Here is a 16996-nt window from a genome sequence, read left to right on the forward strand (position 1 = left end):
AGTTCCCAGACCGAGGATCAAATCTGAGCCACAGCTGTGGCAATGCCAGATCCTTAACCCACTGTACGACAGCAGGAACTGCCCCCCCCCCAAATTTCTCTGCATGATAGCACATATTTCAACAACATCTTTGTAAATTCTGAACCAGGAATCAAGAGTAACATGACCATTCCTTTTTTATTATTATTGATCATTTTACGTTGGTTATTCTTTGGCCTACTCTATAGTGAGACTAACCAAAGTTCTCACAGGGAAAATTCTTAGACAAAATACTTAAGACTGTAAACGAAAAATCTTGACTAACATGGTACTTGTCACACAGTAAGTTCTCAAAAATACTCTGCTAGTGCATCAAACCTGAATGTTCCATTATTAGAACCCTTTTAAATACTCAAAGTGACCCCTGTCCTTCTTCTCACACCCACAGGACAGATAAGGAGATTGGTTAACGCGCCCACGGTTACACTGGCTGGGAGGGGCAGGGCTGAGATCCAAGCCCAACCACTGCATTCTACGACCCAAGCATCTACCCACTTCCTATCAGGGGGCATCGTATGAGATCAACCATGTGACAAAAACATCATACACTATATTCTCACAACCACCCTATAAGGCAGGTACTCACTCGTATAAACTCCTTCTTCGAAGAGTCGTGAAAATAAAGCTCTGCAACTTCTGCCTCGGAGGCAACGAGCCACTGAAGAATAACCCTCAGCTGGGGGTCCACTGTGCAGGGCTCCATGTCAATATTCGAGATTAGCAGAGTCTTTCCATCCTGTTCCAAATCTGGCATTTAAATTCAAACAATAAGAAGTGAAGCTCACCAATTCAACTCTCAATACTCTTGTTTCCAAAGATACACAAACGGTTTCCATTTCTTAAGATTCCAAAGAATTCTGGGAAAATTTTCATCTTTTTCTTTTTTTTTGTGAGTGTGTGTCTTTTTGCCTTTTCTATAGCCGCTCCTGCGGCATACGGAGATTCCCAGGCTAGGGGTCTAATTGGAGCTGTAGCCTCCGGCCTACGCCACAGCCACGCTGGATCCGAGCCGCATCTGCAACCTACACCACAGCGCACGGCAACGCCGGATCCTTCACCCACTGAGCAAGGCCGGGGATCAAACCCGCAACCTCATGGTTCCTAGTCAGATTCATTAACCACTGAGCCACGACAGGAACTCCAAGAAATTTCATCTTAGGTGCACCGTAACATCAACCAAAGGATTCCTTTCAAAGGGCAAAATAATGCTAAACCAAAGGAATAACTGATCATTTGCAACAGCACCAATGCAAAACTCTAGTCCAAGGTGCTGAATTCAAGCGGCAAATTCACAAATGCCGTCCTTTGTATTAAAATATAATCCACAGATAAAACAAGAGAAAATGAAACCAAAAAGCTACAATCACAATCAAAACATAAATGAAACACAAATAAAAACCTCAAATAAATATATTAAATGGACTTTAAGAAAGCTTTCTGCACTAAGGGAGACAGCAGCAGCAGTGAACTCTTATACAGCACATGTTAAATCCTAACTGTTGTCCTAAGTTCTTTGGATACAAAAACTCCTTTAATCCTCACAACCACCTATGAGGTAGGAACTATTATCCTCACTTTGCAGGTGAGGGAATCTGAGGCAGAGGGAGATCCAGGGCCTTACAGCTGGGAAGTGGCTGAGCCAGGGTATAAACACAGGTGGTCTGACTCTGTGTTCTTAATCCCATCACTCTTTGGGCAAAAATATGGGTGGTGGGGAGGGTGGGGGGTGGGAGGAGTGGGGTTGAGTCATATGCAACCACTTACAGCCCAAAAGCCAAACCAGGCTTCCTGGGGCACCCCTATTATACATAAGACATTGTGCTCAAGTGTATTTTTTCAATGAACATTATGTTTTCAACATAAAAAAAGGATGAATCCCATTGACGATAAAACTAATGACATGTGGGCCGATACCATGGTTTACCACTGCCGCTTAGTGATGGCCGGGCAATCAGCAGTGCAGAGCTGGGCCCTCCCCACGGGAGGTGCGTGGCAGGGCATCCTGGCAGACACGGCCCAATCTGCCCCAGTCACGGACGTCTGTCGGAGAATGTTCCTGATTCTTTTTTACAGTTTTCAGGCCATTCTAGACCACTGTTAATCATTTTGAGGATTCGTACTGGCCCCTAATTTTTCATTTTAAAAGATGTGTCCACATTATAAGTGTGTTATAAATCCTCTCCTCTCTTCCCTCTGACTCTCAGTCAAAAATGGGTCTGGGAGTTCCCATCATGGTTCAGTGTTTAGCAAACCTGACTAGCATCCAAGAGGACGCGGGTTCGATCCCTGGCCTCACTCAGTGGTTTAAGGATCCATGTGGTGTAGATCACAGACTTGGCTCGGATCCCACACTGCCGTGGCTGTGCTGTAGGCCGGCGGCTACAGCTCTCATTCGACCCCTAGCCTGGGAACCTCCATATGCCACAGGTGTGGCCCTAAAAAGACAAAAAGACAAAAACAAACAAAAAAATTGGATCTGGTACATGATGGTACCAGACGTGGTCTCTGGGCATTGTGTAATCCTGCAGAGGTCATGGGATTGAAAGCTTCTCTCTACCAAGTGGGTTCCTGGTTGCCTGGCCCAAGAGTGACCTCTTTCTTTAGAGAGGTTACTCAAAACTAGTGAACAGAGAAGGAACTGACATCCTACAGCTACAAAAAAATACCCCAAAAAAATGAAGTTGGCTGCCTTAGGAGTTCCATAATATTGAATTTTTCATAAATCCACATCAATCTCCTAGATTACCAATTTCTAATTTAACGAATTTGAAAGTCAGTTATAATTTTCTATATGAGGGATGACCATTGTCTCAAAGCTGAGTCATGATGTATCTACATAAAATTAACCTCCCAGTTACATCTACTTACCAAATTAAAAAAAAAAAAATGCTGAACAACCTGGCTCGTGCCAAAAGTAAAATTTTTTAATGAATTTTATATTTATTATTAACTTGTATTTTCTTTTCTTGCAAATCATTCCTCAGACAAGTTAGGTAGGTAATAACTAGGTTTCTGCAAAAAAAAATAACCACCACACGTATTTATACTGTGTCTACAGCCTTTGGGACAGCTGTGCTCACAGGTAACACTCAGGAAAAAGTACGCACCTCTTCTATACAAAGTCAAAACTTTTTCAGTCAACAAAAAAAAAAGCAAATATTACCTAGCCTATTCATAACTCTAAAAACACTGCCCTACTCCTATTTCATATATCTGATGAGAAAAAAAAAAAAAACTTACTTCTAGAAGCCCTATTGTATGAAGAATGGCTACTCAGCAGAGGCATTGGAACTGATAAAAAAGGAATAATAAAAATAATAATCTTAGGTCTGAGCATTTTGGCTCAAAAATTGGTTCATGACATCCCTAAACAAACAAACAAAAAATATAACTGGTGATAAAACTGACTGGAGCTCAGGTGTCATTAAGTACATTTTAAGAAATTTGTTGTAGCAATTTTCTCAGTTTGCCTCTTCTTTTTTTTTTTTTTTTAAACGGCTGAACCTGCAGCATATGGAGTTTCCTAGGCGAGGGGTCAAATCAGAGCTACAGCTGCCAGCCTACACTACAGGTATAGCAACCCCAGATCCAAGCCAAGTCTTCGACCTACACCACAGCTCACAGCAACGCCTGATCCTTTAACACACTGTGCAAGGGCAGGGATGGAACCCACGTGCTCATGGATACTAGCGGGATTCTTGACCCACTGAGCCACAAAAGGAACTCCTCAGTTTGCCTATTTCTAAAGAGATGATTTAAAAAAACAAAAACAAAAACCAAAAAAACTGGTTCAGAGTTCTTGCAGTGGTGCCACGGGATCAGTGGCATCTTAGGAGCACTGGGACACAGGTTTGATCCGTGACCCGGCACAGTGGATTAAGGATCCAGCATTGCTGAAGCTGCGGCTTAGGTCTCGTCTGTGGCTCGGATATGATCCCTGGCCCAGGAATTCCATATGCCATGGGGCGGCTAAAAAAACAAACAAACAAACAAAAAAAACCACTAATTCAAAAACAAATGTCTGAAGCAATACAAATGTTCTTATGTGCTATTGTGTAGAAGACATTATTGGTATTTTCAGAATTAAGGAAAAATAAAATTTCTGCAAAAAATTCAATAACGATCCAAATACAATGAAAACATGAAAAGTTTCTGAGATTTGATCAAGATATTCTAATATATCTGAACTAAGAACACAAATCACAGCCCAGAACTCTGTGACCAAAGGTATCTAGCACTTAGATATTTGGAACTCTGTTCATTCAAGAAAGAAATGATTATTGTCTTCAAAAATGTGTGTGTGTGTGTGTGTGTTAAGACTGAAACTGAGGGAAGGAAGAAGTGATTTTAAGATTAACATCAGGGGAGTTCCTGTTGTGGTGCAGCAGAAACAAATCCGACTAGTATCTGCGAGGATGCAGGTCTGATTCCTGGCCTCGATGAGTCGGTTAAGGATCCTGCGTTGCCATGGCTGTGGTGTAGGTCAGCAGCTGCAGCTCCAATTCAGCCCCCAGCCTGGGCACTTCCATATACCATGGGTGCGGCCCTAAAAACAAAAAACAAAAAAACAAAAAAAAATTAACATCAAAGACAAATTCTAGTAATTACTGGCTTGGAAGGAAAAAAAAAAAACTACGACATACAACAATTAAAATACATTTTATCTTGTAAGTAAGAATTTTATATACATATATACTTTTTTTTTGTCTTTTGTCTTTTTTGTTGTTGTTGTTGTTGTTGCTATTTCTTGGGCCGCTCCCGCGGCATATGGAGGTTCCCAGGCTAGGGGTTGAATCGGAGCTGTAGCCACCAGCCTACACCAGAGCCACAGCAACTCGGGATCCGAGCCGCGTCTGCAACCTACACCACAGCTCACGGCAACGCCGGATCGTTAACCCACTGAGCAAGGGCAGGGACCGAACCCGCAACCTCCTGGTGCCTAGTCGGATTCGTTAACCACTGCGCCACCACAGGAACTCCAGAATTTTATATTTTGAAAAAGATAATTATACAGAACATCATAAATTTCTCTCTCAAATAACTGAATAATTCTTTTAAAGGAGTTCGTCTTTAAACTGATGAGTAACTCATTAGCTTGGCAATCAAATAATGCGAACTGGTCAATCAAGGATCGGACCAGGATAGATCAGTCCAAGAATACCCTGACGTGAAATGTCAAAATCCTGATTTGTAATAACCCGGCACCCACCTGATGAAAACGCACAGATATAAACATTAAAGACTCTTCTAAAAGAACCTTATTACAAAGACATTCAAACATTCGGCAGAACAAACTGTCAGTTACCTTCTGCATCATCGTCACGCTCTTCATCTTTATCATCTGGCCCATCACTTTTCAAACGAAGAGCAGACGTGGGGGTTTTTTTTGTTTTTTGTTTTTTTTAAAAAAAAAAGCATTAATTAGTAACGGCATTGAAACCAATTCTTAAAATGTGGGAAAGAATGAATGTTACAACATGATATGTGACATTTTAAAAGGGCAGAAATGACGATTAAAAAAGGAGGCTTTGCTTCTCACACCATTTCATGTTAAAATCTCAATGACAAATGATGCTTAAAGGTAAGTTATCAACAACCGAGAAGTTCTACCTGATTGTGTTACGTATAGAGAGCACAAAGTTAATTATAAAATAAAATTGAATTTTAAATAATTTGAAGCCGAAATATTCTAATTTTATAGCATTTGAATATCACAAAATTCCATGAATAATTATTTATTAATGCTTCTGCTAATGTGATTTAGATACATTTTTAACATAGCAAAAACACATTTTTCCTATACCTTTCTTATAAATGAAATCAAACAGTAGACAAAAACCAAAACCAAACCCAAACAACAGAAATCCTGTAGGAAGCAAGCTCTTTTTAATGAAACAGTAATTGGTAGAATGAAAAACAGCAAGCAGTGCAACACATGCATAAAAATGATATATTTTGTGATTAGATGTCAGTCATATCTTAGCATAGTTGAATTTTTTCATTAGATGTAAATTTGTCAAGCAGAATCATGTCAAATACAGGAGGCAAGCAGGTTGGATACATATTGGCACTGTCACCCACATTCTTTTAAGAACATGACGTCATGCATTAGTGGTGAAAGATTCGTCAGTGTTTAGGTTTCTGGACTGGACCAACCTGTCTGATGTTGGAAAGGATAAATTGTCCTCATACAAATCTCCTTCTAAACCAAGACTGCTCCAGCTACTGCTGTTACCATTACTGCCAGAGGAAGAAGAGAACAGAGCTGAACTAGAAAGCGAATGCTGAAGATGCCCCTGGTTTTCCTTGGAACAGTGTCCGGCAGTGGGTAACTGCGGAGGTTCTGAGCCCCAGTGGGTGAAGCGTCTGCAGAGCCGCGGAGAGCACATCACCGCTACTGAACACGAGGCCTGACGGCTTCGGAGCTATGGGCGTTTCCTGACTGGTCCTCAATAGTTTATGAAAAGTATTCCCAATTTCTATTTCTTCTACAGATTAAAACAATGGAGTGACTTTCAGGACAGCAAATGAACCCATAGGGAAGGAGTCTGGCATTGAAATTCAATGTCTATGGCAAAGCTTAGCTTGTGAAGGGTAAAAAGCCAACTCCCTTCGGCTTGGAGAAAGTTTAAAAACAAAAAACCGCAGGTGAACATTCTCCCGGGTCTTGAGATGTTCCAAAGAGCGGTGGGCCAGGGCTGGGGTGGAGGATGGGGAAAGGCATGGGATGGCAGCCGCCAAGACACAGTCCCAAATGGACCTGTTCTAGCCACTGGGAGGAGAGATGTCTTCTGATGTTAAAAATACTCTTATGATGTCAGTTACCTTCATATCATACATTAAGTAGAATTCCGTAGGTGACAAATAATATACATTTTCTTCAGAATTCTGAATGACCAAGGTCTAACCAAGCGTTACACTTGTCCAATCAGCCAGTCACTAAGGCCACACAGATACCCTCGTACTCTACCTACTCCAAAGACATAATGAGCAACTAAGTTCTCCAAGTGCGGCAAAGCAATACAAAACAAAAAGCAACTGTGTTCAGAAACACAACTAAGTGCAGCTTTTCAGGTTAAAATCTAAACATGCAATTTTTAAAAATTCTAATCATTAAAATAATTAGTAAGCACATTAGTTTTCAGTGATAAGCAGCTGTATGTCCCCGTTTTAGACTAGACAATTAAAAATTAATATTTATACAAAGCGAAATTTGGGTTCTAAAAAGTGAATTAACGTAATACAATCATCTGTTGTGCATCAGGAAATACTGACAAGGTTATCAAAAAAGGGGATGATTATTTAAAGGTTCTAAATAGTTCCTGGACCACATGAACCCTAGCACTATCAAACTGTCACAATCCACAATGCATTAGTGAATAAATGTTAAAACTGATCAGTCTTTTCAACATTAAGTTCAAACAAATATAGCTCTATCATCAAACCATTACACCAACCAGAGTTTTGCCCATGTAGTCTGTTGTCAGACAAACCAAAAATGAGAATATATGGAAATACCGAATGGACAGACAGCTGTGAGCCAAAGAGCAAGAGAAAATTAATCATCTTAAACACTATATTTACTTCTATTAATACAATGATTATCTAAGCAAAGAAAAAAATTACAAAATTACAAAAATTACAAAATATTTGAGTGTTTGCATCACTGCTAAAGTAATGCTCGAGAGGAAGGACCAAGGACAGACCCTGGCAGGTGCCTCCCTCTTTTCTTCAAGTCAGTTAACATTCCATACCAAGCCGTCCAACGGGCTACAGTCCTCAGTCCTCATAATGCCACTAGCCTCTAACCCTAGTCTTCCTGCTTTTACCCCAGAATTCCGTAAGCATCAACCCTCAGGGAAATTCTAGAAGCCTGTTTCTCAGAGACGAATGAGAGAAGGATTTTGAGGGTGACTATTCCAACGTTATGGGAGGGGCCAAATGATGATCTGTGAAATAACACCCACTTCCTGCGCCCAGTTTCAAAGCCTGCCTTTTCTGGATGTAGAGTCTGTAAGATATTGGTGGTGTGTGTCACATTTTAAGAAACTATGACAAAGTAGTTAATACCTAACTGGTAAATCCAAGCGTCAAAACAAAATACGCTGAGATGATGTGTTCCAACAGCTGAAAGGCCATCTCTTTTCCTCAGGCTCTCCACCCCCTCTTCCAAGAGTCCTCCGACCTCCCCCTCCTGGTAAGTCAATTCCAAGGGCTCTGCTCTACGGAAGCCTCACAGGGTCCTCTCCACATGGGTCCTAACCGGAAAGAGGCAGGCTGAGAAGCTCTTCCTCTCCCTAGGCTCAGCTACGGGCAGTACTTGTCATTTTCAATTATCAGGTAATGTGGATAAAGAGTTTGGGGCATTTTGTGGGTTGGTCAGGAAGGCCTTTACAGAGTTAAGAATGTAAGAGACGACTGTATCGTAATTACTAAGATATTCCAAAACGGTTTTTAGGAACAAAGTTCGCTAAGAAAATGATAGATGAAGTGCCTTCGGCTGTACAAAGCCCTGTTTTTGTAACGAGCTGAGGTATGTGCAGTCATTCAGGTATACACGCTCAGGTTACATTGTTTCCTGAATGGACAAGTAAGGAATCCTTCCCCAAAAGGACACCACTTTAGGGAGTTCCCACTGTGGCTCAGCGGAAGCGAATGTGACTCGCATCCATGAGGACGCGGGCTTGATCCCTGGCCTCGCCTCGCTCAGTGGGTTAAGGATCCGGCATTGCCATGAGCTGTGGTGTAGGTCGAAGACCCGGCTCGGATCTGTGTGGCTGTGGCATAGGCCGGGGCTACAGCTCCAATTCGACCCCTAGCCTGGGAGCCTCCATATGAGGCAGGTGCAGCCCTAAAAAGACAAAAAACAGGAGTTCCCGTCGTGGCGCAGTGGTTAACGAATCCGACTAGGAACCATGAGGTTGCGGGTTCGGTCCCTGCCCTTGCTCAGTGGGTTAAGGATCCAGCGTTGCCGTGAGCTGTGGTGTAGGTCGCAGACGCGGCTCAGATCCCGCGTTGCTGTGGCTCTGGTGTAGGCCGGTGGCTGCAGCTCTGATTAGACCCCTAGCCTGGGAACCTCCATATGCCGCGGGAGTCGGCCCAAGAAATAGCAAAAAAAAAGACAAAAAAAGACAAAAAACAAAAAACGAATACTACTTTTAACTGATACCAAGAAAATTACAGGCCCATTTCGATGCCTCTTATAGATAACTGTCTTCCTCCTATCCTTTAAAGAAAAAAAAAATGTACCCTCTTTAAAGTGAGCAGGAAAATTTTTTCCTCAAACATTTGTGAGATGTTCAGGTAAAGCTTAAAAGGTATAAAATCAAATGTATGAAATACTTTTCAAACCAACTCTTGGCACATTCAAAGGAAATGAGCCCGGCTAATTATCAGATCTAATAAATGTCAGGACCGTTAGAAATACGGTGTGAAAAATAAAACACGCTTTGAAAATAATAATAGGTTTTCAAATTCAGCATTTTAAAATCAAACTCCAATGTAAATGTATAGCTCACTTCTGAAGTGTGAGTACCTAAACCATGCAATTACACACAAAATCCGCACTTACCTTTCACTTAGATGATGGAAACTGCTGCTTTCATCCTGGTGTTCATCCTCAAAACTTAAATTGGACCAGCTTCCCGTGCTGTCATCACCAATACTGAGGTTCATCTGCTGGCTACCAAAAGACTCCGCTGATTGCAAGTCTTCTATTTCTTTTGGACTAAAAAAGAAAAGAAAAGAAGGAAAAAATAAGCATCAGATTCTGAATGAAAAGACTATGCCTTTGATGATAAAGATGACGAAAACAAGAAATGGTGTTCAGAGTTAGACTAGTGGTCTGTCTAACCCTTTGTGTCTGCCGATAAAGAGACTTTGCAGGAGGGCATATTCGTTTCAAAGTTAACGGAGTACATAACCAGTTAACATCCCTAATTTACCTTGCTCATCGAGGATCCATCTCGAGTGCATCATTTTTATCTGAATTCTCTTTAAGCAGTTCATATTTTCAACAGGCATCGCTGTGAAGGACAAGCGCCTAAGTCTGTCATTGGCTTTGTAAGGGAGTATTTTTGCTTGCACCAAAAACTACCCCTTTTTCGACTTTCAGAACAACAGCAACAACGAAAACAGCTCAAGGAATTCTAGTACTGTAAGTCAAGCTTATAATCAAAAGGGCCAAATCTCTTCAAGATTTGGAGCTGGGGTCACAACCCTTCTCGTTTTTTTCTCAATGAAAAGACATTTCTATTTTCATTCTCATCTTCACAAGAAATGCCATTCACCGTTCAGTTCTTGCGTTTGCCCCTTCGACAGTTTATCCCTGACCGATAGCTTAAGGTGAGAGAGAGGCAGTGCTTGTCATGGCTTTGACAAGAGCTGCTGAAAAATCCAGGGGTATCATGTGGCTCCATGAAATTCCACCTCAACCTGAGGAATTTTCACTTGCTGAGACACTAACAAAAATACTCCTACAAATTAATAGTGCGAGCTGGTCCTGGTTTTCCCCAGAGAGAAAGAAGGTAACGAAGGTGTTAGAATCACCGGGCAAACCTAAAACACAGTTACTGCAGAGCAGAACACTGCAGGACTATCGGAAAGAACTGTCCCCTTAGATGGTGGCGTGTCAAGACGAGTGGTGCCAGGAGTGAAAGCTTTTGGAGAACTTTGGCTTTCTCCACAGCAGTGTGGTAAAATGATGCTCTTTGTAAGAAAGATCACCTTGGTGAAAAGAAATAAAACCCTAATCCCAGAGCAGTGTATTAACACAGTGATAACTCGATATGTGCCGTATATTATTCTTGGACTCCCTTTCACCCACGTTAGTTCACAGCTTCGTGAACTGTGATGATCCACTCTCTCTTCCAGCTCAGGAAAGGGTTCATACCCTCCTTCGCTCAAAGGGCCGCTGTGGGATAAGGAGACGATGCCTATGAGAGGAACGGGTAGGACATAAACCCATACGCCAACGGAACAGGGAATGGTTTTTGTCAATTTAGGAGGAAAAAAACCGTCTCTTTCGAACAGGACCTAAGGCGCAAACGATCAAGTGAACTTGTCCCTTCGTCCTGAGACCCTAAGGGAGAGGGACACGTACCTGCTCATGGCATGTCCAGCACTGACCATGGCAGATGCCATGATCTCCGTGGTGAGGCTTTCGGCAAAGCTGACGCCATCCTGTCCGATGCCACTATCCGCCACCAGGCTGGTACCTCTCAGCTCTCTCTCGGCCTTTTCAATGGCTTCGGCGACTATCTTCTCGGCGAGCACGGTCTTCTTGTCAAGGGCCACGTGAATTTGAGGGACATCGAGATGAAAAACTCTCGATTTCTCATAGAGGCTGCTCAATTTTGAATCAGAAACTGCTTTACCACCAGCACGGGAAGCCTGTCTGGGAAAAGGCGGCGATGAACTCCCAGGGCAGTCATGGAGCTCTGTGTGGTCACAGTATCTGCAAGCCTGACCTCCCAGAGGGGACAGTTTTTCTGCGTGAGTGATCCGATCGGCCGCTTTCGGGGCCTCGGGTGCGTGCAAGACCGCAGACCCTAAACTCAGCTTGAGCGTGTCACCCACCACCTTCTGAGCATACTGCTCCAGAGCGCGGGCGCCGTTCTCGCCAGGACCCCACCCGCGCACGCCGCCGGGGCTGCGGGAGGCTCCGGGATGCTGCGGGGAAGGCTGAAGAGACTGAGAAAATTCTGGCCGGACCCGAGACTCGGGATCTTTGTCACAGCCGTGCTTTTCATAAAGGCAGGAATCTGTAAGGGATTTCGGCAAGCCCGTGGGAGACGCCGTCAGCTCTTGGTGAACATCTCTTGCTATGCGGTGCGCCAGAGAGGCTGAGAAACTATACAGCTCTGAGCCCTCGTTTCTGCACGTGTCCCGTGTCCAGTCACGAGGTTGGTTTGTGCAAAGGGAACCGCCCCGTCTTTGTCTTTGCTGATCTACCTCCTGCTGGTGTTCTCTGCTTAAGAACAAGAACAGGTCATCGTTGGGGGGCACCGGTGAGCTCGGCGCGGGCAATGTTTTGGAGCGGCCCTTCGCCTGGGCTGTCTTAGCTGCTGCGTGTAAGCCTGACTTAATGGACCGATAAGCCAGTCGATTGGCATACTGGTCCATGATTAACTCACCGTTACCACCTTCCTGCTTTAGTATTTGGATAATGTGCCCTGCGTACTCATCTGTCACACTTTCGCAGCTGGGATACTTGGAGGTCAGACCGGACAGACGAGAACTTGGTGGCACGGAGAGAATAAATGCATCTCCTTCTCCCAGGTGAGCCTCGACATCCAGCTTCTCGTCTGATCTATAATCTGGGTCACCATCAACACAACGACAACTGTTCTGCTTTGGCCTGAAAGGCGCACAGCGTCTACCTCTGGCTATTTTCCCAGCTTCTGTGATGACTTCTGCGGCCATGTCACCTGCAAAATTGCATAATGTTTGTAAGTTTTCATCGGAGCCATTGAGAACAGTAGGCAATACGCTTCTTGGACTCTGCACCTTTACCCAAGGGCTTTGACCGCTGGGCTCTTGAATGACTTTACTATCCAAGTGCGAAGCTGCCATTTCCGTTGCAAGAGAAAGGATGTGTGTGGCTAACGCGTCTGCGAACTGAACTTTCTTCCCCGAGGGCTCTGGCTTCACGTCCACTTCGGGCTGGTCCTCACCTTCGCTACTTTCAACTTCCTCCGAGAGAGAGCGCATGAGTTTCAACATGAACTCTTCCTTTTCTATGGTATTTTGTTCGCTTTCCGACAGACTGCCCACTGACGCGTTGTGAGGCGTGGAAGGAGGTGTGGCGGGTGCAAACTCTTTGGCTAATTCCCCCTTGAGCTTTTTGGTTAACTTCTTGATATCCCACTCCGAAGCAGCCTGGGATGGCACGAGAGGGGTGGATGGAGGAGTATCGGGTATCACATTTCCGTCTCTGCTTTTTCGTTTCTCTTCCGCGTGCAAACCGTCTGCACACGTGAGCACCGTGGAGGAGAAAGGATGTGCCTGGGGAAAGGGGGTCTCCTGCCCCAAAGACAAGGGCTCAAGGGCTGCATTATTCAAATCAGGCTTTCTCACGGCTTTGTCCTTAGCCATCTCCTTCAAATCAGGTTTCTGGCGGGCCCCAGTTGGACAAGGTGGCGGTGACTCTAAAGAAAATCCTGGAGCCACTGATCTTTCACATTCCAGATGACGATCCTTTCCTGCTGCAAGTGAGGCGTGAGTGACACGATCTTCAGCTGCGAGAAATCGGGGGATCCTTTCCAAGGTCAACGGTGACTCTTTTCCAGGAACAGGCAAGGCTTCCCTGCGGAGTGCATGTTGATCGACCTGCGGGATCACTGGTTTGCCTCTGTCTATGGAATGTTTAATAATAGATTTAGATAACTGATCAGCCAACACGTCCTGGCCGCTGGCTTCGCTCGGCTGCGGAGTCGCTTGATGGCAGTGGAGAGGGGTTTTTCCCTGTGCTGTTTTCGTTACACAATCTGGATGTGCCTCCACGGTTTTTGTAACTTGGAAGGACGTCATTGACTCGAAAGTTTCATTGACTATCGTCTGGACCATCGCGGCAGAAAAGGTGCCAATCACCACGGGCTCACTTGTTACTTTTGAAGAGCTTTTCGTTTCAGTATCATCCTTAGTTGGTTTAACAGCAGTCTGGTTGCCTGGACTGTGTTCTGAAGGCAAACAAATATTTCTGAGACAAGCTACCTCCTCTTTGTTTTTTGCGGCCACACCTGCGTGGGGAGAACCACCACTCAAGTTACTTGCATCAGATGATGGGGGAGACTTTGCCTGATGCCCCTGAGATGAGACACGATAGGGGAGAAGGGCACTTCCCGCCAAGGGCACGGGTATAGAAGTAACGATCCCAGAGGTACAAAACAAGGCCTGCTGCACCGTGTACTCCTTTTTAGCTTCCGCCACTGGTTTTGTCACCGCGGCTGTGGGACTGCTCAGAGCAGGGCCAAGTGTGGAAGCCTGCGGCGGCGGCGTGATGTTTTCTGCGCTCACGTGCGTGATGTTATCTGTAGAAACGCTGACGGCTGCCTTGGGTGTGAAGGTCACGTCGACTTGAGACAGCTCGATGAATGCTTCCTGTATCACAGATTCAGACAGATCTCTTGCATAGGACGTCACTACTCTGTCTTCATAGTCCAACCACCAGCCCTGCGGAGATGCAGGTATTGGAGGATATGAAAACTGACACACTTCCATGATGCCCTCGAAAACCAGCTCTTCGGCCAGATCTGCGGCAAACCGGGCGACGGTGTTTGTGAAGATCTGCTTCTTCACGTACTGTAAGTCTTTGAAGGCATTCGAGAAAGCTTCGCTCACCAGAAAATGCGCCAGACCGCTAATGGCGCGTTCTTTCAGCGAGAACGCACGCTGCCTTCTCAGTTCATTAAATGCCATCTGAAAAACGGATGATGTCAATCTGAGGGCTAACTGGCACAAGGCACTGGTACATGAAGAGACGCCTTTCTGCAAGTCTTTAAAGGCGCTGCCCAGACTCTTCTCCACAAGATCTGCTGCAAACTTCTGAATGCTGTCCTTGATCACTGAGGATTTATGTTTAGATTCATCTTTTTGGTCAAGGCTTCCACGCCTAAGAGCTACAGTTTTATTTTCTCCCTTTTTAAAACTACTCATGTTTGAGGTTGCATGAGGGTGCTGACCCTGAAGAACGGAGCCCAGTACTTCACAGGAAAGGCTAGTCGCGTAATCTTCATAGGTGTAATAAACAGAATCATGATTTTCATGAGTCCTATCTCCACCCATATCTGTTTGGCAAAAACATTCAGCAGGCGTACAGCCTCCGAGAGGACTGAAGGCAGAGGAGCGAATGGGGCTGAACAAGCCACTGTCCTCCCCGGAAGCCCTCACTGGGCGGGGAGAGTCTGGAGCTTCACGCAGGTTACTGTAAGGGGATTCTGGTTTACGAGGAGTTGGTTTCCTAACATTAGCTGGCAGAGCCGGACGATCAAACTTGAATTTTTGAGGATTCATTGTAGTGGTTACGGAGCACAGTTTTTCGTGTCTGTGCCCTTTCTTCTGCGGTGGCTTCCCCGAGGCAGGATCTTTGAGAGATGGACACGCAGACTCTAAAGTTTGCTCTAGTTCATCGAACTGATCAAAACTATCAAAAAATTCACTTACTTCGGAGTCTGAATCCTCAATATCATCTTTCATCACAGGAATTTTCGGTAACTCGAGTTTTGCTTTTAAACTTTTTTGATATCCCTCTTCATCCAAGAAAATAACCGGACTTGGACTCGAGCTCTCTGACTCAGACGAGTAGGCGGGAGAAGAAGGGAACAAGGTTTTCTGTGCGTCACTACCTTTATCTGTCGCAGCAGATGACCTGTAGAAGCTCCTTTGGACCCAAGGCTCAGAAATTGATGTCGTGACTGAGGTTTTCACAGAAGGCAGTTCTTTATGCCCCAGAACATTTGCGAAAGAACTAGGCGGTTTAGCCAATGATTTCTGCCGCCCAGAGCCAACCAGAACTCTGAAATCACGGGTTTCTAAATGGTGACCAGAAATCGTCTGAGAAGCAGCATCACACTGGCTCTTTAGTGCAGTAATGTTTCTTCCTACAGAAAAAGAATTAAGTGATGAAAGTATTCTTGAACAGAATGTTTTAATTACTTAAATCAATGGGAATAAATAAACTTGACACATGAAATACTTCTTGGTACCATAAGCATCTTCTTGTTTTAACAGATTCACCCCAAGTTGCACGTAAAAGCAAGTACAGGAGTTCCCATCGTGGTGCAGCAGAAACGAACCTGATTAGCATCCATGAGGACACAGGTTCAACCCCTAGCCTCACTCAGAGGGTTAAGGATCCGGCACTGCCATGAGCTGGGGTGTTGGTCACAGATGTGGCTTGGACCTGGTGTGGCCCTGGTGTAGGCCAGCGGCTACAGCTCCAATTTGACCCCTAGCCTGGGAACCTCCATATGCCGAGGGTGCGGCCCTAAAAAGATCCCCCCCTCCCGGTCCCCCAAAAAAAGCAAGTACACCTTTCACTACGCTGTTTTCATTTTACCCCACATCCGGGAATCTGGTGTATGGAACACTTAGCATGCTGTCACATGTGTTGAAAACACTAATTTTTAGGTGACTCTGCCAGCTAACTCTTCTCTAATTTGAACTCAGGCCATGTTCCAAACGCTTAGGGTCATGAGGGAAACAGTGCTTCAACAGCACTACCTAAATAAGAAGAGAAAGAGCAAAGCTAAAACCAGGTAACAATGACCTTCAAAATCACAAGAAAATTAATTCCTCCAACAGAAAAAAAGGGAGGGGGTTTAAAATGCTTCCACTTGATCAAATTTCCAAAAGAAATTTCAACCCAACATGTCTGCCTTAAAACTTTTCAAACTCAACTTTAAACCTTAATCCTCTATTTCCGGAAGAAGTCTAGTAAAGGACAAACCATCATGATATGGCTGGGAGGTCTCTTCCTCCTCTAAGTGCTCAAAAGCAGTGACAAAGTCGTCTTCGATGGAAGACACCGACTGGTTAGTATCGTCATCATCTTCATTAGCGGCCTCGAGTTGGCGCTTCTGATGCAAATAGGTGTCCAGGGTGTATCTTATACCCGTAGCATATTTACTTAGGAGACTAAAGATGAAGTCGATTCTGAGTCTTGGTAAGGTAGGTGACACTCTCATGACACAAAGCATTCCAGAATGATGACTCTTGGGAAAGATAAAAGTCATTTTAATTTCAAAAGTATACATAAAAACATGACCTGGAAGTGAGGCCTAGAAATAACACAATCTCAGAAAGAAAGAAAAAAAAAAAAAAAAAAGGCAGCACATGCATCATGAAAGGCTCCCTGATTTTGTAATGCTGAATTCTTTTCTTCATTCTGGCTCCACAACACTTCTCTTACTTTCCACTCTCTTTTTCTCCCCATCTTTCTCTTATTCGGATTTTCAGT

General features: G+C 44.3%; 1 protein-coding gene across 2 annotated transcripts in view; it reads right to left on the reverse strand.

The window, feature by feature from the left end:
- The window catches only part of AKAP11 (A-kinase anchoring protein 11), a 49201-nt gene that overhangs the window by 6541 nt on the left and 25664 nt on the right, over positions 1-16996 (reverse strand). The window contains exons 6-11 of one of the 2 annotated variants that reach the window (XM_047755716.1): positions 16487-16751; positions 11141-15638; positions 9611-9766; positions 6196-6279; positions 5345-5391; positions 626-786 (exon numbers count right to left, since the gene is read on the reverse strand). In XM_047755716.1, coding sequence (XP_047611672.1) covers positions 626-786; positions 5345-5391; positions 6196-6279; positions 9611-9766; positions 11141-15638; positions 16487-16751 — 5211 coding nt within the window. The remainder of the gene's footprint in view (positions 1-625; positions 787-5344; positions 5392-6195; positions 6280-9610; positions 9767-11140; positions 15639-16486; positions 16752-16996) is intronic. The other variant, XM_047755717.1, reaches the window with a different exon arrangement.

This window comes from Phacochoerus africanus, chromosome 13 (genome assembly GCF_016906955.1).
Source record: "Phacochoerus africanus isolate WHEZ1 chromosome 13, ROS_Pafr_v1, whole genome shotgun sequence".
Classification (NCBI taxonomy): domain Eukaryota; kingdom Metazoa; phylum Chordata; class Mammalia; order Artiodactyla; family Suidae; genus Phacochoerus; species Phacochoerus africanus.